At 38.1% G+C, this 26436-nt stretch overlaps 2 protein-coding genes across 4 annotated transcripts in view; both read right to left on the reverse strand.

The window, feature by feature from the left end:
- Positions 1–6696: 6696 nt before the first annotated feature.
- Positions 6697–8269, reverse strand: LOC108595294 (cytochrome P450 307a1). Its single transcript, XM_033293867.1, has 2 exons — positions 7750–8269; positions 6697–7688 (listed from the first exon to the last, which is right to left on the reverse strand). The coding sequence occupies exons 1-2, from the start codon at positions 8267–8269 to the stop codon at positions 6697–6699; spliced, it is 1512 nt and encodes a 503-aa protein (XP_033149758.1).
- Positions 8270–12416: 4147 nt separating this feature from the next.
- The window catches only part of LOC108607726 (maker581), a 31723-nt gene continuing 17703 nt past the window's right edge, over positions 12417–26436 (reverse strand). Inside the window, exons 1-5 of one of the 3 annotated variants that reach the window (XM_033294886.1) lie at positions 25403–25581; positions 22105–22240; positions 13067–13329; positions 12887–13010; positions 12417–12828 (exon numbers count right to left, since the gene is read on the reverse strand). In XM_033294886.1, coding sequence (XP_033150777.1) covers positions 12725–12828; positions 12887–13010; positions 13067–13329; positions 22105–22240; positions 25403–25561 — 786 coding nt within the window. In that variant the 5' untranslated portion in view covers positions 25562–25581 and the 3' untranslated portion in view covers positions 12417–12724. Of the gene's footprint in view, positions 12829–12886; positions 13011–13060; positions 13330–22104; positions 22241–25402; positions 25582–26436 lie in introns of those variants that run through there. The other 2 variants (XM_033294885.1, XM_033294887.1) reach the window with 2 other exon arrangements.

The raw sequence follows: 26436 nt of genomic DNA on the forward strand, positions 1-26436 counted from the left end.
GTTGATCTTTTTTAATGTTTACATATATTATTTTATAAAGACGCTTTTTTTATTTTTGAACGCTAGTTTTTTGTTTTGCATCCGCTTCGTATGAGTTGCCGCAACAATCTAATACGTATACGAACTGTTGACCGCACATTGCCGAATTTGTTATGTGGAAGCGTCGACTGCGCTGCAACGTCGCTGTTAGCGCAGTCTGTTAACATTTGTTTATGTGGTGAGTTTCTCTAGTTGTTGTTATTGCATTGAACTTGAACTTGTTTTGCCGGCTTTGCTCTCAGCGCAGGCGCAATACATTAGGGTGACCATATTTTAAATTTATAAATAGAATATATTTTAATTTTGAAGTGCGAAAGTATAAAGTTTTTAATTAGCAAAAGAAAACTTGTTAATCAATTTTGCTATTCAACAAATTTAGCCAATAAAATAATAATTTAAAGCTTTAAAAATATGTAGGCGTAACTTAAGCTGTTAGCCAAGCAACATGCACAGCAATTAAATGAAATGAAAGGGGCGTGTTAGCTCTTGCTTGTGCTGAACATTAAATTTATTGTCTTGGAGCTTAAGGCACAGACTGCTCTTGTTCGCAGGCAAATCCTTCTGTCAAGTGGCCGAGCAACGTGAACTTGACACTGGGAAAACTAAAAGTCGCCAATCGGCCACAGGCATTGTGTGTGGAGCACAAAGCTGAGCGAACAAGCGAACAAGCGAACAAGCGAGTGTTAGGCCATAGAGTATGTGCACAAGAGCTGAGTGGTTACGGCTGCTGGTTATACCACGGCCATAGGCACCAACGATTTGCTTGCATAAAAGTTAGGAAACAAAGTATGCCGGAGCATGTGCTTGTCTGCCTCGATGCCACGCGGGTGGCAACTGCGGTTGCCACACACAGCCTGAGAGATTGTCTATGCTAAGATTGCGGTCGCTTGGCGTGAACCACGAAACTAAGTCGCGTAAACTAAAGTTTGTTAATCTGGGGCGGTTTAGCGGCTGATATAATAAAAAGTTTATTAAATTTATTTGCAGCACATGCTGTGCCGCTGCCTCGTCCGCATGCCACAAACTTAGCTTGCAACCCATGCAATTGCAATTGCAGCAAGTTCAAGAGTCATAAGTTTAGCGACGACGAGCTGTGTAAGCAATAAAACGAGTCTGCCCAAGCTATTGGTAAATAATTTAAGTTGTGTGCGCAAAGCATTGAAAAAAAAAAATCCATCGATGGCATTGAGACTGGACTGCAATGTAAAATTTCATTTCTGTCTCAGCATGTTGCAAAAAATAAACGAAAACAAGTGCAAACAACTTGACAGCTCGGCAGCTGTTCAATTAATAAGTTAATTGGTTTGCCATTAACAGCGAACTTAATTAGCATACAAGGACAAATGTCCTGCCACTGCCAACTAACTAATAATTACAACAACATCAGCATCAGCATGCAGCTAATCATAGTACATGCAGCTATCAAGTGCACTACGTATACGTAATATGCATCGCTTGGCTGGAAAATAATTTCTGAAAACATGTCCCATGGTTGCCATAGTCATGGGCACTTCACTCTGCGTATACTTTTTATGCATTTCAGCTGCTGCTGCCTCTGCACTGTATATTCTATTAATTAAGCAAGCTCTTATGCCAAAATATCTAGCAGCCAGTGTCGTATGTCACGTATGTGTTTTCTTTTCTGCAGTTGGCTTCTTTGTCAATCAGCTCGAACGCAAATTATCTGCAAGGTCAGGCAGAAGCAAAAACATTTTAATTTAATTTAGACTTTACCAAATTTATATTTATTTTATGTTTACAAAATGTATTACGCTATTTAAAATATAAACTTACTAGACAGCTCTGTTTATCTTACAATTAGTTAACGCTTTTTATATAAATTTCACAATGATTGGCTGACGTTCGCAATTTAGGCCGATAAATTACAATATATATTTATTTTTAGTATGTCCTATGGCATTTGTGATTGTTAAATGATTGTCAAACTGACATTTTCTTTTATTATGTGAAACGGCAATTATCTTTTTATTTTTATATACAAGTTTACACGTCAGGTCATCCAGCGAGTTTATCCACTGCAACGCTAAACTTATTGCATTCTATGCTAAGGTATAGCACAGCTGCGGCACTTAATTTATTAAGCTATAGCTGCTGTATATACTTCGTTTGCCATTAAGTGCAATAAACAGATTTATAGCGCAGATTTTATGGCCTTTCATATAGCTTAATTCTCTGCATTAATCCGCAGGTAAAAATGCTGCCAATTCGGTTAGCAGCTGCAAAGCAAACGGCGTTTGATGAATCTTCAGCTTGGAATATTAAAATTTTTATTAGCGAGCATTATCTTACGTGTCTGTGATTTGTTAAAGCGCCAAGGATGAAAAGAGCTACTGATCATATAAAATGTTGACTATATAAAATAACCTTTGATTAAGTTAACTCTAAGATCATGACAGCGTTGTCGTTAATCGCCTATCGAGCGTAGTTAATTAATGTAGAAAGTTAAATATACATTTAATTATGCTTTAGAACATGATGCAGACTTTATGATTTTTTTTTTATATATTTTACATATAAAATAGCTTATTGAGCAGAGCCAACTGTATTTATTTTATTACTGGCCAATTGCTTTTAATTGCCTTATTATTAATTTATTTTTTTGTTTGTTTTAATTCATATAAAACTTTTATTGTTATTACACTTGTTTCATTTTTTGTCTAATATTGTTGCTGCCAAAGTCTCCGCCGACTGCTAAATTGACAAATCGTAGTCAGACCACGCTAGTGCCAACTGTATTCCATTAGCAACGACATCTTGGCCGCAAGCAAAGCTAAGCTAACTGACTGAGCGACTGACAAGTTGACTGGCAGACTACGAAAACCACTAAATTCATATAAATTGTCAAAGCTAAAGTCAGACACAGTATTTTAGGTAAAAATAACATTTGTTACGAATTTACAATCAAGGCTTGCCTTTAAGTACACTTGAGCCAAGAGGCTGCTTACCTTAAGCTGGTTAAACAGCTGCTTGAAGCCTCTAGAGCCCTAGACGTTGCTATTTATAGCCCCAACATGCACATCAGACAGCATGCATGCAACACGGCTCATGAGCCATGGCTGGCGGCTGGAGTTGACAAAAAGCAAATAACGCCTACGAAACTTCACATTAGCATTTGTCTAAGCAGACGACAGCGGTAATAAATGTGCCTGAGGCATGCCACAAAGTACGTGGCAAGCTTAAAGGCGCGTTCGTCAGACGTGTCGCCTGCAAAATGCTCGACTGCCTTCTTTAATAATTAAAATAACTGTTACGGCCAGTGCATCCAAAAGTTAATGGCAATGATAATGCAATATGTTTTCAGAATTTAAGTAACCGTGGAAATTTGGAAATTCAGGCAAATTCTTCTTGGTCTTGAGTGTAATTTGACAATATTATAAATAAACACCATGTTGAACAGGTGAGTAATGGGTTTTGAATTTGAATAATAAATTGCTTTGAATTCAAATCAAAACTCAAGAAGATGCGAAATTATAAAAAATTCCACACACAACTTGCAGTAATTCTGTTCATTTATGCTGGATCGATCTGTATTAACTTTAAACTACTTATATTTTAAATTTTAAGATTTCTGCTTGCTTTAGCAATTATAGTACTTAAGCCCGGTATTTGTTTAACGCTTGAGCAAACAGCTTAATGGCAAATTGTGTTTTGCTGATTCTCTAATAATTAAAATAAATCTTACAGTCCGTGCAACTTGACCAAAAGTTGATGACAATTGGCAATGCAATAAATTTTGAAAATTTAAGTGACTTTGGCAATTTGAAAATTCAGTCAAGTTCAAATGCTTTTGCAAAAGTTCAGCTTGAGTGCAAGTTTATTGAAATTTTATGCAAGTCTTGCATTTTCTTGGAACTTAATACAAGCAGCAGAAGCTTATGCGAACCCATCAAAGTTGCTCGACAATTTCTATCTACACACACATGTCTGCGTGTGTGTGTGTGTGTGTGTGTGTGTGTGTGTGTGTGTGCGTGTCGAAGTCTAGCCACGAAACGAGCTTAGTTTAGCGTGCTGCAGATTTGTAACAAGAATGGCAAAAGTTTTCGCAACATGTTGGCAGAGAGTTGCTTGAGGCTTAACGCTTGATTGTTACAACGCGCTGAATATTAAACGATTCTTGCTTTCGTTCCTGCTTTAAAAAATGCATGCAATCAGCATGAAATTTGTCTCATAATTATTAATACGTAATTTTTTAATTTGTCAGCATCTGTAGCTGAGGTGGCGCACCATGGGGTCGAGAAGAAGTGAAAATATAATTAAAAAACACAACAAATGAATAAAGCGCAACAGTTGCAACAACGCGGCAAGCAGTCAACCGAGCATATCATGAAATAATAATTAAAATCTTAAACTGCAGCATTGTTTGATGGCCAAGACTTGCGGGCAAGTATTTATTAAACGGAGTCTGCCAATTAAATATTTAAGCTGCCACAAGTCTAGCACAAGTTGCAGCATAATTCACACTCTTGCCACACACACACACACACACACACACTCTTCATGTCGAGACTCTCTCTTTCTCTCTTGTGTCATGCGAGCAGTCCTTTGGCGTGATTTCCCCCAGTGCTAGACGAGTGCGAAAATCAAATGTCTGACACGCAAGATGGATGATGGCTAAGCCAACTTCAAGCAGCACCACTCAGTCTCTCACTCATTGTTTGTGCGTTGCAGTGCTGACAGTTTAGCAAATAAGTTGTTATTTCAGTTAACTTTCAAAAAAAATTACAGCTTATTTTTAAATGCCACAGTTTTTAATTTTCCTTTAGCATCTTCTTCATAAAAGAAGATATTTTTAATCGTTTGCATTTTTTACACACAAATTACGATTAAATAGACATCGTAACTTGTAATTAACTCAGTTGCTCACTTTAGACAACCTTTTTTTATCTTTATCGTTATCAATAATAGTTAAATGTACTCATACTAACTCATCAAATTTGATGAGAAAAAAAAAAGTTCACCACAAGTTAAGTCACATTTATTGATTTAGCATTTTTTCTGGCAATTTTTACATAATTTTTAGCTACTTTTTTTGCTTAGGAGATTCTGGCAGCACTGATTGGCGGCCTCCTAGACATTTTCATGTGCGCATGTGTAAAAGCAGATGAGCAGCTGACTTCATGCAGCTCTTGCTATCTTTGTTTTGCTTGCCAAAGTCAGCTGTGCTGCTTCCATGGATATTTTACTTCGCTCAGAGCGTTTCGACTGCTGAGAGAATAAAACTAAGATGGCAGCGCTGCCTTAAATTACATTGGCGGCCTCTTTGACTTTTGTATGTGCGCATGTGTAAAAGCAGATAAGCAGCTGAGCTCACATAGCTCTCGCTAACTTTTTCTTGCTTGCTTTGCTATTGATATTGAAATATACGCACCAATTAAATCCAGCCAGTTATAAATATTCGCAGACTAGTCAAACTATATTTATTGATTTTTTCTGGCAACATTTAAATAATTCTTAGCAACTTTTAGCAACTTTTTTTTACAAATCTAGCTATTTTTGCTTAGGAGATTCTGGCAGCACTGGTGCGTTGTTCTCCCCCAGGACATCAACAGTGACTGCAAAATTAAGTGCGCAAGCTAGATACAGTATTCAAATTAGTTGGCAAGCGAGCATATGTGAGAAAGGCTACTTAAGAAAATTGTTGTTCACCTGCAGTTGAAGCTAGATGTTTATTCTTTTCACAATTTAGTATTTCTATATTGAATGGAACTCTTGAACTATTTTTTGCACACTAGTGTCAACTTTTTATTTACTTGGTTACATATTTATATCAAACGATTATTATTTTGATTTATGCATCTTTGTTCTTTGAATAAAAATTCAGTCCCTTGTATTTATTACTATCTAGCTTAAGCTAAATACGATATATACAAATATAAACTTAGCTGACTAACTTTATTAAACATAACAACAGCAGAAGCAGCTCTGAATTCATTCATGCATTCAATTGCATTGTTCAGCTTAAGCGCCTAAGCAAGGTAATTAGTCCTTAAATTAGGCGTGCTTATTAAATGAAATTACATTAAACTAAATAAAGTATATATGCTATATAATATTACTCAGCATTACTCGAAAATCCAAAAGGTTTTTTTTTGATGACAACTGCGCATATGCATATATTTATTTTCAGATTTTCAGCACGCTCAGCATATTTGCCAAATGAAATTCATGCAAATGCGTTCAGGCCAAATGACTAACGGAAGGCGCAAATTTTCACGCGTCTAGCGACATTTTAAATGCCAGGCAACTGCTAGTTTGTATATTTGTGTGGCAGCTTGGCTTGGCCGCCTTTTTGTTCTGTGTCGAACACACAGCACAGCGGAAACGTTGCGTATATGTAACGTAACCCGTACGAATATGTTGAAATTTTATTGTGCGGCGTAAAAAAATGTTGAATGGTTGAATGCTTGACACTTTAAAGTCAGCTAACAAACAACTCTGCAGCTTGTGAAATGTGTTTTAAATATTTTAGTTGAAGCACTATTGCGTTGCAAAGGAATGTGATATGTACTTCGGTCTCGAGCCTGTTGATGCTGATGCTGATGCTGTCATCTGCCAAACTGTCTTGACATGCCATTGAAATAAAAGCTGCAGCCTAAATACTCAAGCATAAAGTGGAATATATTTATAACATTTTGCTTATCTTGGCTTGAATGTAAGTGAAAAGCATTTGGCTGGCAAAGCGACGCTCGCCGGATATATTTTCAGCTTTGTGGCATCGTCAGTGCCGACATGATAGTCTTGTAGTATGTTGGCCAACAGCACAAAGCCAAAGCCACGCACAAGGTTTTGGCCAATGCAAGTGCGTTTGCCAATGCTAAATGGCAAAAAATGTGGCAGATTTTTGCGTAATTGATAAGTGGGTGAGCTCAATTCAATGCCTGAATCAGAGTCGGCGCTAAGTTTGCGCTCTGTTTGCTGCAGAAATCTTTCGGGACGAAATTGATCTGGTTCGTCCCAATACTTGGCGCTTGTATTAAGCGCATAGTTGTTGATAAAGATAATGGTGCCTGTGGTAACACCATGACCAGCTATCTGCGTATCCTCTGTGGCGACATGTGGCACAATGGGCGATGAGGAATAGCGCAGCACTTCATATAAAGTAGCCATGGTATAGGGCAGCTCTGGCATATCCAGCAAGTTGACTCTGCGCTCGCTTTTATTTGTAACCACATCAATTTCCGCTTGTATGCTGCTGGCTATGGCTGGATACTTGGCTATATAGGCCAAGGCTAGCATTACCAAATTGCCCACTGCAGAGTGACCGCCTATGAAATCCTCCAGCATAAATATAATTGTATTGCGTGAAACATTGGCATGCTCAACCAAGCTCTTGAGCAGCGCATCAGTAAAGTCCTTGTCAGGCTCATCCAAGTCTATATCGAGTTCGCGCTGCTGCATAACACGCTGCAGTATAAATTTGCGTATAGTGCTGGACCAGTGACTAATCTGGCTGAGATGTCGCTGATAAAAAGGCTGCAGCCAGCTTAGAAAATCCAAAGCATAGCCCTGGTTTATCTCCCAGAATATCTCATCAAAGTAACCGACTATCTTATCAAACTCTGCATCGTCATATGCAAAGCGCAGCGAGCACATATACTGACTAAACATATTGGCGCAGGTTAAAAAGCACCAATCAAAATATGATGTGGCTGTTTGTATAAATCCTTGCTATATGTTTGATATTTAGCAGCTCAGCTTCAGTGCAGCCAATGTCTGACATCTTCACATAGTACGCAGTTGATTCTCTGGGCGAGCAGTGTCGTCTGGCCAAGTTTCTGCGCCGCTGCTGTAGCTGCGACCAATCGCATAATGCCAGCGAGTTCTTGCGATCTCCACCGAACAGTCGATCATAGCGCACAAAGTTGGGTCGTCCGCCAAAGTATTTGCCATTCTTGTTCAGCACTTCTCGTATTAGCTCCAGATTGTTGACCACAAGGCAACGCGTATGGCCAAAACTTAGTGCATAAATATCTCCATACTGCGCTGTTAGTTCCGTAAAAGCTGCAAACGGATGCGCATAGCGTCCCACGATGTGCAGATTGCCAATAATGGGCCACGGCTTTGGACCAGCTGCTTGCTTGAATTTCTGTATAGTTTCTCCCACTTTAACATTTGCTTTTTGTTTGCACTTGATAACTATCAGCACATATGAAAAGCATATTAATGCTGCTATAATGCCACTTATTAAACCAAGTATAAGCAGTAACATTTTTCAAGACTGAACACAATTCTGATTTCACTCAAAGACCGCTTACGTTCATAACTTTTGTTTAACTAAACGCTGCTGTTACTCGCTTGCCTTTATATGCAAAAATGTTACGTGCCTTAGTCCGCATACGTCAAAGGACTGTTTTCCCAGAATTAGCACTACAGGTACTCAAATAAAAACAGTAGGTAACAAATTATCATTAGGTCAAGCAGATTAGGCCACATTAGATAAGGGCAAGCTACCTAAACATATTTTATGATTTTTGTTTTGTTGTTTACAAATAATAATGTATTTTTAAGTTGTATTATTACAATTAATTTATTATTAGTTTAATTTGTATGCTAATATACATAATATTCATTCATAGTCCCGATATTTTTTGCTTTGAGTTTTGTTCAACAAGTAAATATTATATTGTTATTATAAAATCCTGGTATATATAAAAAAGTTATCAATATCTTTAAATTTAAGAAATTCTTTTTAATACTTAGCTATTCTTATCTTTTTTATTATTAAAAGGATTTTAAAGTTATCCGAGCCGTGCTGGCGCCATCTAAGGTCTAAGAAACGGAAGCAGTGCTCTGCTGGTTCTGGTTGTGCACATTAGATGTCGCTAACAAAATGTTAACTGACGCCATCTACTTTGATATCTTTTTTATGTTTACAAGGACTTTAAAGTTATCCGTTGCATGCTGGCGCCATCCTAGCTCTCAGAATCGGAAACAGTGCTCTGCTGGTTCTGGTCGTGCACGCCAACAAAAGTTATCCAATGTTAAGTGGCGCCATCTACGCTCAATTTTGCATGTTAACAGCTCAAAATTTATGGCATCCTTTTTAGCAAAGTTACATGCAAACTCTACAAGGCCAAAGTTATCGGTTTTGTATATCAAAATTCAAACTAATTCAAAATAAAACCGCTGAAAGAAAATCAATGCAGAAAGGTTTGTTGTTAATTTAATTTCGTACTTTGAGAAGCTATAGCTCAGCCAAAAAAATACGATTCAGATGCTTTAAACCACTTTATGTTAGCGTGGCAAACACAACTCAAATGATTATAAAAATTTACGATTTAATAATTTATTGGCGAAGTAATGAACAAGTTAGTTCATAATATCTTAGCGAAATTGCTTCCGTTTGCAGAGTTTCATGCCTTGTCAGACTCGTGAGATGCATTTAAGAAAAACTGCATTCAAAATTTGAAGTTTAGCAAGCAATTTTAGCAAAAAACGTGATGTAACGGATTGTTGTCTCATTTTTTAATACACTTTTAAAACTGTTGAAAGCATCTCAGCCAAAAATCATCGCCACAAAGAGTTTTTGAGCTTAGGTCATCATGATTTCTAAATAAAATATGCTGCTGTGTCTTTCAATAAAAAAAAGGCTTTTTTGAAAAGTATAGGAAAAAATACCAATTGCTAAAGAGTTATCGGTTGCTTAATTTCAGCTTTGAATAGCTATAGTCACCTAAAACACATGCGATTGGGATGTTCTATACCATTTTATGTTGGCATTAACAATTGAAATGAGTATAAAAATGTTTACGTAACACATTTTTTTGCAAAGTTTCAGCGAAATTCAGCGAAATGGCGTCCGATTGCAGAGTTTCGTGCCTTGTTAGACTCGTTAGTGGCATCTGAACTAAATTGCATTAAAATTTGAAAGTTTTAAAAATTTTGAGTTTGCTTCAATTTCAAAATCACGACAAATTTTCAAACTTGTAATATTCTAAATGTAAAGATGCAACTTTGTTTTAAGTATCAATACGAACACAGTAAAAGTTTTAAGAATCGAATGAGTTTTGAGCAATTTATGACAAAAAAAAAAACCAAAGCTTCCAAAACAAAAAACAGATTTGTTTAAATTAAAGCTATAGGAAACTGTACCTCTTGCTCTTCACATTTGTTTGCCGCTTATATAACCTAATATAATATAATAAAAGATTAAACTAATTTTTTATTTAAGCTGTAAACAATTTACTGAACCTATTACTTAGGCTGTTAGATCAAAGTCTTGAAATATATCCAAAATCAAACCAAGCCTAATATTGTTTAATATACTTAAGAATTTTACCACACGCCGCCTGAAAGAATAAAAAAAAAACATTTGCTTGGGCCAGACAAAGTTGCTGCGAATGTTTATTTACACAATTTGCATTTTATCAAGGCATTCTACTTGGTCGCTGTCCGTTTTTATCTTCGTCAATTTTATGGGTTAAGAACAAAGATTTTGCGCTTAGCAAAGTGAATAGGCCACAAACGTGGCACATATCCTTTTGCTGATTTCATCAGTGGAACGCAGCTGTTGTTACCTGTGAGTTAAGGCCAAGGTTGTTGCTTTGGTTATGCCTTTGCCTTATCAGCAGAGAATGCCAAGAAGTATGTGTTGACCATTTGCTGAAAACGCAAACGACATTCGTTTTATTTTATCGGTGAGGCTAAGGGCTGTGCTTCTTATCCAGCCAATAATAATTTCCAATGGCATTTTATTGCTAAGGGTAAAGCTTTTATGGTTTGAGATTGAGCTGAGTTTTATTGTTTTGAATGCGATAAAATTTGAAATTCTTATGAGATAATTGAAACTGCAGTTAAGCATTTCTTACTTGAATTATTTGCGCTTAAGATGAGTTAGAGTAGACGTCAAGGACTCAATTTGTTCGAGAGCTGAGTTTTTACTACTTGATGCATAATAAATACGTATTAAATTTAAACTGTTAGCATTGCAATACAGCAGTTAGCCACTTCACTCAGCCTGCAGCGTTTTGAATGCAAATACATTTGACTTTTGCTTTTGCTTTGTTTTATTTATTTGATGTATCATTTGCTGCTGCTGCCTGCCTGTTGCCTTTAATTAAATTTGATTGCTCTATGCTCTGGGGCCCGCAGGCGGGGGTGCGTTTCACTTTGATACGCCGGACTTGGCCTAGACCAAGGCAAACGCCAACGGTAGCGGAAATGGCCTCATCGCTCTCATTGCTGGCAGCTAAACGAAACGGAAATGCATTGAGAGATTTGAATTGCTTCTTTTGCTTTTTATTCGTTTTTATCACTTAACAAACTAATTTGAAACATGTTACAAAAACTTAACCAAACAGAGAATTAAATGCAAAATGCTTTACTCAAAAGTATTAACAAAGGCTCATACACATACAGTTATGTATTGTTTATTCGTATAGACAAAGTGAATGCAATTTTTTCGTTTAATTTATTACAACACGCACAAGTTTCGCTTAGAACTAATGGAGAATATGTTTTGCTTGAAGTTGCTTACAGTCTAGTCATTGACTTATTTATTTTTAGCATATTTACAAGAAGTTTGTAATGTTTGCTCTTTTTTTTGTTATTTTTTTGGCTTAGTTTTAGTTACGAGTTGCTTTGCCCAAAACGCAAAAAAAGAAAGCAGGCCAGGCTAAGATTGCGTGCGGCACAATCGAACGCCTTTGTATGCAAATGAGGCTCGGCTGGCTGCATTGCATTTCTCACGTCTGAATGCCTGTGGCATGCAAAGCCTTATATGAGTCATGTGAGCCCTTGCCTCAGGCCACAGTTCGCAGTCCGCAGTTGGCAGTTGGCAGTTGCATTCGTGTTTGTCAATTTCCATATTTGGTGCCGCTTGCGCTACAAATTGCTCAGTGGGTGTGATATGTTGCTGGCTTTTGTCGGACTCTTGTGACTGCAATGCTTACTAAATTAGCATAAACAAACGATTCTTATCTTGCCGCCGCCATATGTGTGTGTGTGTGTGGTGGGTGTGTGGGGATAAAGCTGCGGATCAAAGCTGATGATTTTCATGGTCAGTCGAACACCGCCTGAGTCATTACTTGGCACACCCCCCACCCAACCCGTTGCTTGCCTGACCTTGCAATTTATTTCCCAATAGACTGACATTTTTGTTTGCCTGCAATGATTTTTCATTTCGAGCTGTTTGCACCTTATAATGAAGCGTTAACGTTTCTGTAGAGACAAACATACAAACATATGTAAGTATGTATTTATTTACATACGGGCATTTGTTGAAATAACTAAAAATATTTACCAACGCACACACACAGCTTAAAGTGTGTGTGTGTGTGTGTGAATTCGACTTAAGTGAAAAGAGAGCCTTAGATTTTCTTTTTTTGGTTTTATCAAGCTTAAATGCTAAAATTTGACTAATTTGAAAATTATATTTTCATTTCATAGTTGCGGCAAACTTACATTTAACACTTAATATTTACAAATTACTTAGCTTACGTCTCGTTATTGAGTAGTTTATTTAATTTAAATTTAGCTGCTGCCACTTTAAGAGTTCATATCGAAAGTTTTTGTATTTTACTGCGACATCAATTGAAATTTGTTTTTTGAATGAAACTAGTTAAGTTTGCAGCTTGTGTCTGTTTTCTATGAAATTTGGCATAGGATATGTGTGCTTGCCCCAAAAACTGTTGCATGCAACGAGTCGAAAACACATGCGTCTCGTCTAACTCACAGCGCCGTCCGCGCCCAAGCCGGCAAAGCCAAAGAGCAGCAGCAGCGCTGGCAGCAGCGAAATCAAATACGAAGGATGCCTGGAGGCAGCTGCAGCTATATAAAAAAAGAAACAGTTATTAATTATAATCGCTCGTACTAGCGCATTGCTTACCAATTGTGCTGGACTTGGCGGCGACTGTTTCACGAGATTCCAAGGCCGGCGCTCGCTGCTGTCGATCGCTCTCCACGCTCTCCTCATTGCTCTGCCAGTAGAGCGAGCTGATCTTGGCTACACACTGCAGAGCAAAGTTTAGCGTTAGGCCACATTAATCGATATATAACTTACACTTACTTTGAGCTTCATATCGCCATGCTTGAAGTGATAGCCACGCACACGAAACTCCAGGCCCAGTCGCGCCATCTCCAGCCCATCGCGGTTGACCACAATTTTGTCGTACTGCTTCAAGTGTTGCTTCTGTGCGGGCTCGCCGTTGATTAGCCAGCTGAGGTGGCAGGCGGGCTTGGACGGCGAGGAGGTGCAATTGACGCGCACAGTGTCTCCAATCTGATAGCGCGGCTGTCCGCCGGTTATTTTCGGGCCATGATTTGGTGTCACTGTAATTAGCAGAGAACCAGAAAACAGAAATAATTACTTTGCGTTCAAGTTTTGTTCTGGTCAGCGGGTCAGTCTAATGTTTATGAGTAGCGAGCAACACTTTTGCATAATTTACTCATGTCAGAGCGTCCTTACTCCACACAAAAAACGATCACCGAGAAGGACATCAAAATGCCTTTAACGGTAATTACATACATTTGTAAGTCCATTGTTCACGTTTCATTCTCGGTACTATGGAGCGCAGGCGCAAAATTGCAAGCACAATTAAATTGCTTGCAAAAAACTATAGAAATTGTTTGGTGACTTTACTATACGATTAGTCATAAAACAAAAATAATATATTAACTTAAAGAATGGATCGCTAGCAACTAATGCCATAGACTTAGCAATAATCTAAGAAAAAAACTTTATATTTATTAATGTAAATTGCTTGCAGAAAATTATAGAAATTATTTTCTTTTTTAAAAAAGGAATAATTTAAATAGTCTTATATATAAAATAAATATTTTTATAAAAGTAGTAGTAGTAGTATTTTATATAGTAGGCTAAAGGCAAATTTTGTAATCTTTTTAATTTGTTATTTATTATTAGATTCTTTATTTTAGACTTGTCGACCAAATGGATTTTGCAAAATCTTAAGAGTAATTTCAAGATAGAGATAACCATTTTCAACTTAGAGCTGTCAGCTAAAGTAGTTCATAACAATTAATTAATATTAAATTACAAAATATGCTGCTCGAACAAATAAAATGAGCAGCAAATGCAAAAAGAAAGTTTACACTAATTAAACTAAAATATGTAAACTCAATGCTAACTAATACTGATAAACAAACTCTTGTGTATTTTTTGACTACAAAAAATAGAAATTAATGCCATAGTTGTTGGTCAACAGCAGCGCCAGCACGCACGAGCATTGTATAACTTCATTTGCCAGCTTTTCTATAAAGCTTTGTGTTTTTCTCTCTCTCTCTCTACATATGTATGCGTGTGCGTGTGTGTGTTATTTAATTTTAATGAGCCAAGGAAATTGAATATTTTGCTGCTCTAGCACTAGTCGCAGCACACGCTGTGTCCATTTTTATGTTGGCTCCCATTGGTGTCAAGTCGCAGTCAAAGTTGGCGTTGGAGTTTGGAGCTGTAGCTGGAGCGGGAGCTGTAGCTGGAGCCGCTTGCCAGATGGCAGTTGCTTTTGTTGCTTTATTGTTATACGTATGCAGTCGTTGCTTACTTTCGGGCCTTTGCTGCTTCGGCCGAGCATAATGAAAGAGATTGGGGGGGCTGCTGTAGGCGTACTTAAGATTTATGTTGAGATTTGTGCCAGTAAAATACAAGAACACAGCGCGGCACAGTGAGGCAACAGTGAGCGCACATTTTATACGCATACGAAATGCTTATTCAAAGTTTATTTTAGCGTATGAGAGAGCGGGAGAGTGCGGTGGGGTGGGCTGGGCGTGTTTGTTGTTCTTAAGGCATCTGGCAATGGCTAGGACTAACGCCTACGACCAACAGCACTTGGCTAAGCAGACACACACACACACAGAGACATAAACAAGGCGCGCTCATTGCTTAGCGCTTATGGGCATATATGAGAGAGCGAAGAGAGTGAGCGAAAAAAAATGTATATAAAGAAAAAGGAATCAAGTCAAGTGTGGCGCCCCCTGGCGTCCAGTTAACGCCCACTCTAAGGGCAAGCAATGCTGTCGAGTGTTTGTATGCATTATAAATATTCCATGCCAAAACCAAAAATACACACACACACACGATACATGTTGCAATAAACCCAGCAATATAATTTCTTGTTTCACATTTTCATAACATTGAGCAGCTGCTTCCAAGCCCAGCCCAGCCCACTCTCTGTCTCTCTCTCACTCTTCGCTGCTCTGTGTCTACTGCTGGGCTGCTAATGGCATCACAATGCTGCTAAAAAATTAATTTTCTTTAGAACTTGTCTGTGTGCTTCTGTTGTTGTGGCCTCCACTCCGACTCGAGTCCAGCTTGTGCCTAAATCCACGTGTGTTGGATTCCATTCCTCAAATGGCCCTGTATACGTTGCTTATTTGTAATTTATAAAGTGTAGCTTAGTTTGCTTTGCCTCTCCGCACTCTGTATTTCTTTTTTGTTAAAATTTCAATTTACTGCAGCTGGCTCGAGAGCAAGAGCAAGAGCAAGAGCGAGCGCCTTGTTATATATGGGATAATAGTTAGTTTTTGTAAAATATGAGTATGAGCTGCGGGCAGCATACACTTGGCTTGTAAATTACATTTTTGTTTGCCTAAAGTTAAACAAAAGTTGCAAGAGCAATGCTTGAGATTAAATGCATGAGAATTGTATTGCAAATAGCGCAGGCAGCAAATTAAATCTTATATGCATTTGCATTTGCTTTTTGCAAATATTTATGTATTTTACATTTTCCGAAAGCTTTGCTTAAAAAGTATTGCACTGCTTGCTTGTGAAATTATTAGATTCATATACAATTGGGTCAGTCGACTTATTAACAAACAATTAAATATGAAGTAATATTATTTGGTAAGCTGTAACTCATACGGCAACAGGTTGAATTTCTCCGTGGGTGTGAGTTATAAATTACAGATAATATATACACAGACGTATAAATGTTTTTCGCTCAGCTACAAAAAATTTAACTTCAGGCTGTTATAGCTTTATAAACTCATACGATTCTAAATAAACATTTGCTTTTATGTTTGAATAATTAAAAAAATAGTTTAATTATGACAACAAACACAATGCGATAAATTTGCTTATTATTTAATTCAACTTTAAAATGCTGCAACTTAGTTAAAAAAAATTCCAGTTAACTGCTTTATGCCATTTTAAGTTGGTATTGAAAACACAATTCAAATAAGTATACAAGTGTAAGCTTTAAAAAAATATTTGATAAAGTTATAAACAAACAAGTGAACAAAGAAGAAAAGCTAAAATTTAAAGTTAAAATTTAAAAAATGTCCAAGTTATAAGATTGCAAATGTAATGATGCAACTTTATTTTTAGCATCAACATGAATAAAAAACATTTAAGAATCGGCTGACTTTTGACAAAATTATGCTATAAAAACATATGGGGTAGACCCTTTTTGTTTTGAATTGCAGCTTAGATTAGTTTATAATTTATTTTATTCAGCTAATGTGCAAACTATAAATTTGCATTAATAAACAATTTACGCTGCCTTGCACACACTAAAGCGACACATTTATATTTCTGGCAACACCTTTTGGTGGGGGGCGCTGAATTCGCAGACTGATAATTGTTTTCATATTACGTATACGAACTGTGTGTGTGTTTTTTTTGAAACCAACGCCAGATTGTCGCACTTTAATTTTATTTGTCGCATAAATCTCGAGGCAACCCGCTGCCCACACGCACACACACTCACACACACACACCCACGTGTGTATGTTGGCAATTTATTCTGGCGGAAAAAGAAACTTTGCACGCAACGTCTACGAGCAAAATATTCGGACCTGCGGCAGCAGCAGCAGCAGCAGCAGCCAACGCCAGCAACCAATAGCAATAAAGCGGCAGCAGGCATTGTGACCAGGCTGCAATAAGTTGAGCGACAAAGCGAAAAAAAAAATATGTAACATGGGCTTAAGTTTATATCGAGCATTTTGCTATGACTAAGCAGTTTGGTTTTGCAGCTCGTTTAGCTTACCTTTTGTGCAGGTCAAAGGCGACGAAAATGTGAAAACGAGCGAGAGAGAAGAATGAAAATATCATCAAAATCATGCCGAAAAGGTAAAAGAAAAAAAAGCGTCTAAGACAGCAGCGCTGAGAGCTGCAGGCGGCCAATGCCAGCGACAACTACTGCCAAGCAGTTAAGTGCTGGGTGGGGTGGGGTGGTTGGCATTTCATGCTGCGCCTCTAGTCAACACAGCTGGGGGTGCCTTTTAATATGCTACGCTATGTCGTATATATATATTTTTTTTTTGGCTATACTTTTGGCAGGTAAGCGCACTTTGCAGACGATAAGCTGGGTCAGGTGGCTGGGGGGGAGCCTGAGCCCAGCAGCAGCCACTTGATCTATATGCAAAGCCTGTAGCTCTCTCCCTCTATCTCTCTCTCTCTCTCTCCCTTTCGAGTGTATGGATTATGCACATGTTGAGTCTTAGTTCAAAAATACAAGTCTTGCTGTTAAGTGTTGCTCAAATTTTAATAAACATTTGCAGTCATGAATTATGAGCTGCAAATAAATAATAACACACACCACATGCACACATACATGCACATGTAAGTAGCTTTTAAGTGCATTGCAATTGAAAGCAAAAATGTTATTTTGAATGCAGCAATAAATTTTAAGCTGCAGCTTGGCCATTTATCATTCGCTTTGCTTGTTTGACAATTTAGAATTGTGTCTTGACCTTAAGGCTGCCACATTTTTAAATTTACAGGCTCATTAGCGTGCCACTATAAATATCAGAGCTGTAAGTGGCCCACACTCGCCCCCACTCCATAGCTCATAAAAATCACATTTAAGTTGCTTTTATTCTGCCAATGAGCAGCAGGCGGGCGGCCCCAAGTGGGCCTCGCCTTGCAATTGCCTTTTTATATTGTAAAATCGATAAGCGATCACATTATGTGCATGAGCGAGAGCGGCAGAGCGACTCAGCAAAGTGAGTTATATGTATGTTTGTCCTTTAAAGTGCACTTAACCATAAATTCGCACACACACACACAGACACATGTGTGTGTGTGTATCTCTTTACAGGCTCAGGGACATGGAGTGCGAAATGCCAGGACATATGCAGCGCTGAGCTGAACTCGAAGCAGAGCGTCGAGGCGCCTTGCGTGCTCATTAATTATAAAACAACGCGCGTTACTTTTATTTCTGGCACCCCGCCGCACACACACACACACAGACTATGTGTGTGTAACTGTAGCTGCGTGCAGTAATGTTTTTCTTAACTCAAACATGCCCTCAACGCCGACAATGCGACGCATATCGTGCATTAAAAATCGTAGCCCATATGTAAAAGCAAAGATAACAAACGGGTCAAGTGGTAAGCGCGGGGGAGGAAGAGGGGGATGCTGGATGTGGCAACTGTTGCGATTTTCCGTTTGCGCAACGCTTTAAGTTTGTTGCCGAAGCGTGGCCATAAAACAACATGAAACAGCGCGTTTCAGCCGGCCAATGCGGCGTATGAGTAATGGCAGCCACACACAAGTAAAACAGAAGCTGTAACAACGTCCCAGATCCCGCTCTCCTCTCTCTCAAGCGCGACACATTTTGACCGCAGCCAGCAACCAGCATAATGTAAATTTTCAATTCGAGCTGAAGCAAAAAGGGGGAGTCAACTCTTTCGGGAGTTGCCAGCGCAGCTGCACCATGGGGAATTAAATGTCAAAGTGCTGTGCCAAAGCAGAAAAAAAGAAGAAGAAGAAGAAGCAGCAGCAAAGAAAACTCCATTTATGTACATACCATATAAGAAAATTGCAATTACAGCTGCTGAATTTAGTATATTTGCACTTTATGCGCATAAATACGAAAAATATCTGTGGCTGGCCAGCAAACTAAGCAAGCGAACTCATAAATTCAACTTGAAGATATTACAAATGCTAGTAAAGCCGCTGGAGAGTTAGGCGAACGCTTAGAAAATAGATAAGCGATAAAGCAAACAATTGCAGTTGCTTAACGATTAGAATAAAAAGTGAAGTATTAAAATAATAATTCAATTCAGATAGCAAAACATTCTATTTGCTGTGTCTTTTATTTTAGACACAGCAACTAAGTTGCGAAATTATTTGAAGAGATAAACAAATAGGAATAGGAATTGAATAGAAAATCAGCAGGAAATAAAAATCAAAAATGCAACTTATTTGAATTTAAACAAAAAAATTAATAAGCAATTATTGTAGACAATGAATTTAATATTTAAAATTCTTTGAAGAGATAAATAAATAGAAATAGGAATAGAATAGTAAATCACAGCTTATTTAAATTTAAAAATAAATTTCCTAAGCATTTCATTTTAGACTTAGACTTTGCGTTAAATTTATTTATATTTATTTATGCATTGCCAACATAAATTGTCATATTTTTTATATATTCTTTCTTCTAGCGCTCATTATATTTTTTATTAAACTTTGCTTGCGCTTTCTAAAATTTTATATATTTTACTTATTAGCTTTTTATAACCACTGTAGCGTCTGCGTTGCTGCCACTGTGGAATTGAAGCGAGCGCCACTCGAAGTAAACGCACTAAAGCATATTTTATGGCTCACTTGCAACATCAGCAGCGGCAGTGGCAGCGGCAGCAGCAGCAGCAGCAGCGACGAACGAGAACATGAATGATGATGATGATAATGATGATGCCCAAAGATGAGACGCAGACTCTCGACTCAGACTCTGCCCCTTTTGTTACGGTTCGATTTGCTACACCCACCCACCGATACACACACACAACGCTTTGGGGACCAAGTGGCTGCCTTTTTTGTCTTTATTTTTTCTGCTTGTTGTTTCTCTTTTAGGACATTGCGAACTGTCGCCCAATTGGCAGCCCCGACACATTGTTTAATATGCAAAACCATTTCCGTAGCATGGAAATGCGTTTGGAGTTGGAGAGTTCGGTAGCAATCGCCAAAGGCTGCCAAATCAGCATGAAATGTGCTTAGCTGTGGGTTGAGCGAGGGCTGGAGACAAAGGGTAGCGCGTGGGTTGGCGCTTAAGTGCATGGACATTTGGCCCCAAGGCAGGCGGCAAAAGTAGCTTTCAATATCAGAGGCTGCAGATGATGAGCGTCGTGCTCTCTCTCTCTCTGTCTCTCTCTCTTTCTACTAAGCCCTGAGGTTAGGTTCTCCATTGGCTGCATGCACATATTGATAACTGTTTGATTTTTTTTTACGACTTTATAAATTTGTGATTAACTTGTGGCTGGCGGCAGCGGTTGCTTGATTGAGTTGAGAGTTGCGACAGCGATCGAGCTAAATTCAAATGACAAAAAGGCAAGCTGGGCACAATGCCCTCAAGCAGAAGTGTAGCCGTAGCTGAAGCGCATTTGTATGTAAATCTAATGCCAAGTTTTCCAAAGTGCACACAAGACAAAAGCTCAACGTAGTTTTTTTTTCACTCGGCTCTTGCCCAGATGTCGCTTTGTCTTAACCCATTTTTTCACTTAACTAAATCGCATGAACATGAAAACATAATTTTACTTCAGCACCAGCAGCAGCAGCAGCAGCCACGCCCACACACTTGCCACACACACGAATGAGCACACACACACACATATGTAACTGGCTTTGTTGTAAGGACAACGACTGCAAAAATTCCATTTCAATTGTTTGCTTAGATTATGCAGCTGTATTAAGCGTAAAAAAAAGCAAAGCAAAAAAAATACGTTGAAGCTGAGCAAATGCATTGGAGCAAGGCTTTAAGGCCTGCGTGTTAAAAGTTTTACCAGCATCCTGGGACTTGGCATCGCCATGCATTTCATTTAAGTTACCGTCCAGGGGAGCTCGGTGCTCTCTCTTTCTTTCTCTCTTGGCAACGTGTGGCTGTGAACTAAGCTAAAAACAATTAAGACATTTGCCTAACCACTGCAAGCAGCTTGAGTGTGCAGCTCTCTGCTCTTTCCATTAAAAGCAAGCAGTCTAGATTATCTTCAAGCATAGGCATAGCTGGCTTTGTAGTCGAAGTAAAAGAATGCAGCAGCTGAAGTTCTACACATTTTTAAAAGTGATCAAAAGTTTAGATTTTAATGTGCAGCAATTATTTGAAGTTTTAGTTAAGCTGCAATTGGATAATACAATGCGTTTCATAATAATAATAGCGCGCACTAAATTCAGAGAAAATATTTTACTTATTATTTATTTATTTTGCTTTACTAGACTCGATAATAAATCCTAAGCTTTAATTATGCATCAATTTGATTCAATTATGTCTTGCTTTGAAACTAAGCGCATTTTTATTTGTGTTATTAATTACATAAATATGTTCTCCTATTAATATTTCCTCACATTGGTATAAGCAAATAGTTCAACTTGTTTAGTTCAACTTTGTTTACTTATGTGAATTTAAATCCACAGCTTTTATAAAAATTTGTGCAGTAAAAGTTAACAAAATTGCCAAGAACTATTTGTTGCTACTATGCAGTTTAAAAAATAAAAAAAAACAACTCATTACTGGCTGTAAAATAGTTTTGAGTTGATATGCAAAATTAATTTAATTTAAAATCTCTCGCTCGTGGTATTTACGAGCTGCAAAATTAAAATAAATTAAAGTGGCTCGCTGCCTTGATGAGCACCCTGCTATTTCCCCACGTTTCTGGCCCTCAGCTCAGGTTGCAGTAGCAGCAGCAGCAGCTCAGTGTGATGGCTTAAATCCTTTGCATTGCTCGACATTCTCGGCTTTTTGTCGCATTTTGCAATTTGCCTGGGTTGTGCTTTTGCTGTTGCTGTTGCTGTTTTTTCTGCCGCCTTGACAATTATGTTGCACATCTTTTGCATTACTTGTGCCACGCCCACGCACACCACAGCCCCACTTCCCCCAGCTGAGCACTTGACGCTGTCATTCACAACATTGTTGACTGCCATGGACTATTAGCATTTTAATTAAATTTTTGTTGTTTCTCTCATGTCGCATACGCATACCTCAACGACAAGTTGTGCTCTCTCTCTCACTCTTTATCTCTCTTTCGCTCTCTGCTACGCTTTTCATTAATGTCACGCACGGCCTCAGACACTCGACACTTCAAAAGCGTAGCAGATAATGCTGCAAGTTTTCAGTTTTCAGTTTTCAGTTCGAGTTCGAGCTCTCAACTTACCCACAACGGTCATTGTCTCTGACTCGGAGACGGTGTTGAAGGCGGGCGCCTCGCCGGACACTTCGCAGCGATAGAGTCCGGTACTTTGCAGCGTAACGCGTCGCAGCAGCACCTGCGTATCCGAGGAGTTGCGCAGCTGCAAGTGAAAAAAAAGCAAACAAAAAATATTTAGAAATTCAAATAAATTGAAAGCAGATGACTCGACATTGAGCAGCGCAATTAGATTTACAATTTTACAGATTTGCCAAACGAACAAATAAAGATTGATGATGCCTAGCTACTGTTTATTTATTATTAGTTTCAAGCTGAGAGTGCTGCCTGGCCATTGTGAAATGTAATTTGGTCAAGAAAGCACAAGTCATAAACAAGCAGCAAAAGTGGCAGCAACTGTAAGCCAAACAAGCAATAAAAAATGCAGAAACAATCACAACAAAAATAAGAATTTGTTACATTTTTTTTTACAAGTGTATAGATACAAAAACGTACGCATGTAAGAGTGGGTGGGGCTGAGGGATGGGGGTGGGGGGCGGTATATTGTGTACAAGTTGCTGTTGTAAAAGTCACTCAACATTTTGGCCAGAAACAATTGCAGTCAAGTTCTTTAAGTTGCAGTTTTATTATCACACACACACACACACACACGCACGCACAAACACATACATGTGCAGCTGCCTCAAAAGTTGAAACTGCTTGGCAAAGTTTTCATTTCATTCCATTTTACTTGACGAGGGGGCTACAAAAAACTTGTCGGAGCAAATTTTTATGAAAATTCTTTTGCCCTATTTCTTTTACACTCACTCACTATCTCGCTCTCTCGCTTGCACATTCCTTTTGCTCTGCTGCTAACAATCACAAAAGTCACGTTCAACATTATTTTTGGTTTGTTGCTCGTTGTCCGTCCGTCCGTCTGTCCGTCCGCACAGAATCTTGACTGCACCCACACACACAATCACACACACACACACACACACATACAGTTAACCAGCTACAATGACTGCAAACTGGCTTTTGTTTGCTTCTTTCTTTCTATGGTTCTAGTGCTTAAGCCGCTTTCCCCAACAAAGACGCAGCCGCTTGCCAATTCCAATGCACGCTCAACTTGTCAGCGCCCGCTTCACACACACACACACACACACAAAATACTCAACAGTCAAAATCGGCAAGAGCTGCCTCTACACACAATCCGCTCGCAATTCAAATCTGCAGTCTCCTTTTTTCTATTTTTTTGTGGTCTTTGCTTTTGGTCGCATTTATTGCATCCGTTTGGGACGTGCGCACGCCATTTTGTTTATGATGACTGCAACAAAATGCAATTCACACAATTTATTGTAATGCGCCGCCGTCGCCGCCGCTGCTCTTTGAATTGAAAGTCATGGCCAAAGTAGGTCAACGCCTAATTTAGCTGAAATCATCAAATTGATGAGCTTTCAACAGAAACAGCAACGATAATGATGCAATATTTTAAAATAAAATATATGTAGGCTTGGCATAAATATTCAATTTTAAATGGAAATACATTTCCGCACTTTTGACATGGGAATATTCACTTTGTAACTGTTGCCTGATTTTTAACTTTAACTTGAAAGCAGCTAAACAAAACTCAAAACTCTGCTCTTCAACTTTTTTACTTCAATTGTTTTCTCTACTTTGAACTTAATGCTATCGATACGGAAACTTCAACCAAACGTATTAATTGTTTATCTCAGCGCGATAGTTCAGTAAATATTGAAAGCTTAGATGCTTTGACTTTGAAGAGAATATAGCATTGCCAGATATTATATAATTAGGTTAAGCTATCACTTAGATAGTAGTATTACTGCTTTAATAAAATGTACAAATTTAAAAAAAAAAAAAAAAAAAGATATTATATACATTATGCTGTCTCAATTCAATTGCAATATATTAATCAATATTATAAATTAAATAAACCCAAGCCAGACTCACAACAGTCTCTGCTCAAGCTTATCAAAAAGTATTGAAATCTTTGACCTATTAAATATTTATACAATTTTAACTGATTGATCAACTAACATTTCTTCTATACAAGCTTAACATTTAGAATTTTAATCTTTCTTAACTTTTTGTTTAGCAACTTCATTGCAAATAAGTTTATAAAACTATTTTGCACACAGCTAAACAAATTCTTGCTTCCATCCATAGTAAGCGAGCAAATAAATATAAAAATAAGTATAACAATCTAACGTGAAAATCTTTCATACATATGTAAGTTACTGAGCTTTGACCACACACACACACACACACGATCTGAAAGGCAAACACGCACAATTAGTGTTCATCTGAACTATTTAATGCTCGTAATTCTGCAATTATCGTTTATAATACATTCTTGCTTTATTGGCTTGACCCACGGCAAACGTTGAACCGGCCGCTTGGCCCTTGTCTGGCAGCGTTTGCCATTGTTCCAATCACGCATACGACCATAAATATCCGTTACACTTTTAGCTGGACAATGGAGCGAACACACACACGCACAGTCAACTCTTTAGCCTTCAGCGAAAAGAGAGTGCAGAGAGTGTGGAAAGAGTCGAGCTCAGTCGAGTGCCTGTCTGCGTGCACGCACAGGCTATAAAAAAAAGAGCTAGCAGCGTTCGCTTAGCTCATACGCCGCGTTAGCCGGCACATCAATTGCCCTGGCTTTGGTTTATTTGCCTGCCTTGGAGCCGCAGTTTGTGCTGATGCAGGTCCTGTCAACAAAATACAACACAAAATAGACGTACTTAAGTGCTTTAGCAAATTATTATTATTAGAGCGAGCCCTTAAACTGAGGCTCCAGCTTCGGCTACAGCTTTAAGTGATTCAGGGCTGGCCGGGGCGAGGCGGTCTGTAACCTTTTCAATCGCAATTGAAATTGAGTGACGTGCCGCTGCCAATGTGCGCTTAAAATGTAAGCAAAACTTCAAGTAGACCGCAACGTGACCTTAGCTAACCCGGCACACACACACAGCCAAACAATTTTATGGCTAACAAAAAAATTACATCAACATTAAATTAAAGTTAAATGGCAAAACTACGTGGCAGCAATTTCATTTCGACGACGACGTAATCAGCAGCAACAACAAAAGCGAACACAACAGCAACAGCAACAGCAACAACAACAACAACCTTGTTGGCAATTACATGTTTTCAAAATAATCATTATGATAAGCTTGTTGCACTAAATTTTATGCTCAAGCGAGCGACACTCAAAATTGTCGTAAAATTTTTAAATTAAATTCAAAAAAAAAATGGGAAGCTCGTAATAAATTTTTTGGGCCACCTGTTGCCATTTTGTACTTACATCGATATTAACGCCGGGCAGCGGAAATGCCTGTCCTGGTGGCTTATCTCGCGGCACATAACGGTAGATCTCGTGTCCATCCTTGTACCATTTAACCGAATACAGCGACTCGCCGTCCAGAGCATAGCGACAGCCCAGCAGGGCGCTCTTCAAGCGCATTATGTGATTGGGTATCTTCAGGTCATGTTTGGGGTTGTTATACAGACAGAAAACGAATTGTAATGTAGCTAAAACCAAACATAATTACAAATTTCAATTAAGTATTGTGAAATGTATAACAACTTAATCAAGTCAATTTCATTTTAGCTGCCCGCTGCATTTCTATGTTCTACCCTTTCACTCAACCAGCCCACCATGCACTAACACTTTTGGCCCCTTTTTGCATTTGTCTGGCCATAAACCGAATCGCGCATCCTCACACCGACTCTAAGGTAACAGTTCAGTTTTATGTGCTAGTTTTTGTGGCAAAGCGTAAACTTTTAGTGCCGGCCACGTTTGCTGCATACATTAGCAGCCCACACACACACACACATAGACATACGCTTCGTTTTCTGAATACACTTGCTTAGGTTATTTTAGTTTGGCAGCTGTGCTGGGAAAATTTGAGCAAGTTTCGCATTTTTGATTTCCAAGTTATTTACAGTAGACATTTTTGGTTTGCAGTAGAATTTTTTAATAAATTTGTATGCTTAGTTATCATTAATGAAGCTCATTTTTGATACTACAAATAATTTAGTGGAAACATTTTATAAAACTAACAGAAAACTGGATACCTTTTTAATACTTTATTTAAAACAAAAACAAAAAAAAAATCATATTTTATAATAAGCATATTAAATGTTTAAGGATTACAATCCCTGATTATTATATTCTCTACACAAACAGGAGATTGTAATATTTTATTCTGTTTTCTCTCTACTCGACTTAATAAATATTTCATAAATTATTATGGTTTGCTTTTTCTCTTACTTTTATACAACTTTACTATTACTTTTGCATAAATCTAAGCAACTTTTCAGCACACCAAACATAGT

This window comes from Drosophila busckii, chromosome 2L, assembly GCF_011750605.1.
Source record: "Drosophila busckii strain San Diego stock center, stock number 13000-0081.31 chromosome 2L, ASM1175060v1, whole genome shotgun sequence".
NCBI lineage: Eukaryota > Metazoa > Arthropoda > Insecta > Diptera > Drosophilidae > Drosophila > Drosophila busckii.

What these genes read in the sequence shown, in the direction of transcription:
- LOC108595294 (XM_033293867.1), bottom strand. Translation starts at nt 8,269, where the DNA reads ATGTTACTGCTTATACTTGGTTTAATAAGTGGCATTATAGCAGCATTA. An exon ending in TGGCTGCACTGAAGCTGAGC is followed by an intron (nt 7,689 to 7,749) that starts TGCTAAATATCA and finishes ATTTTGATTGGT; the next exon opens with GCTTTTTAACCTGCGCCAAT.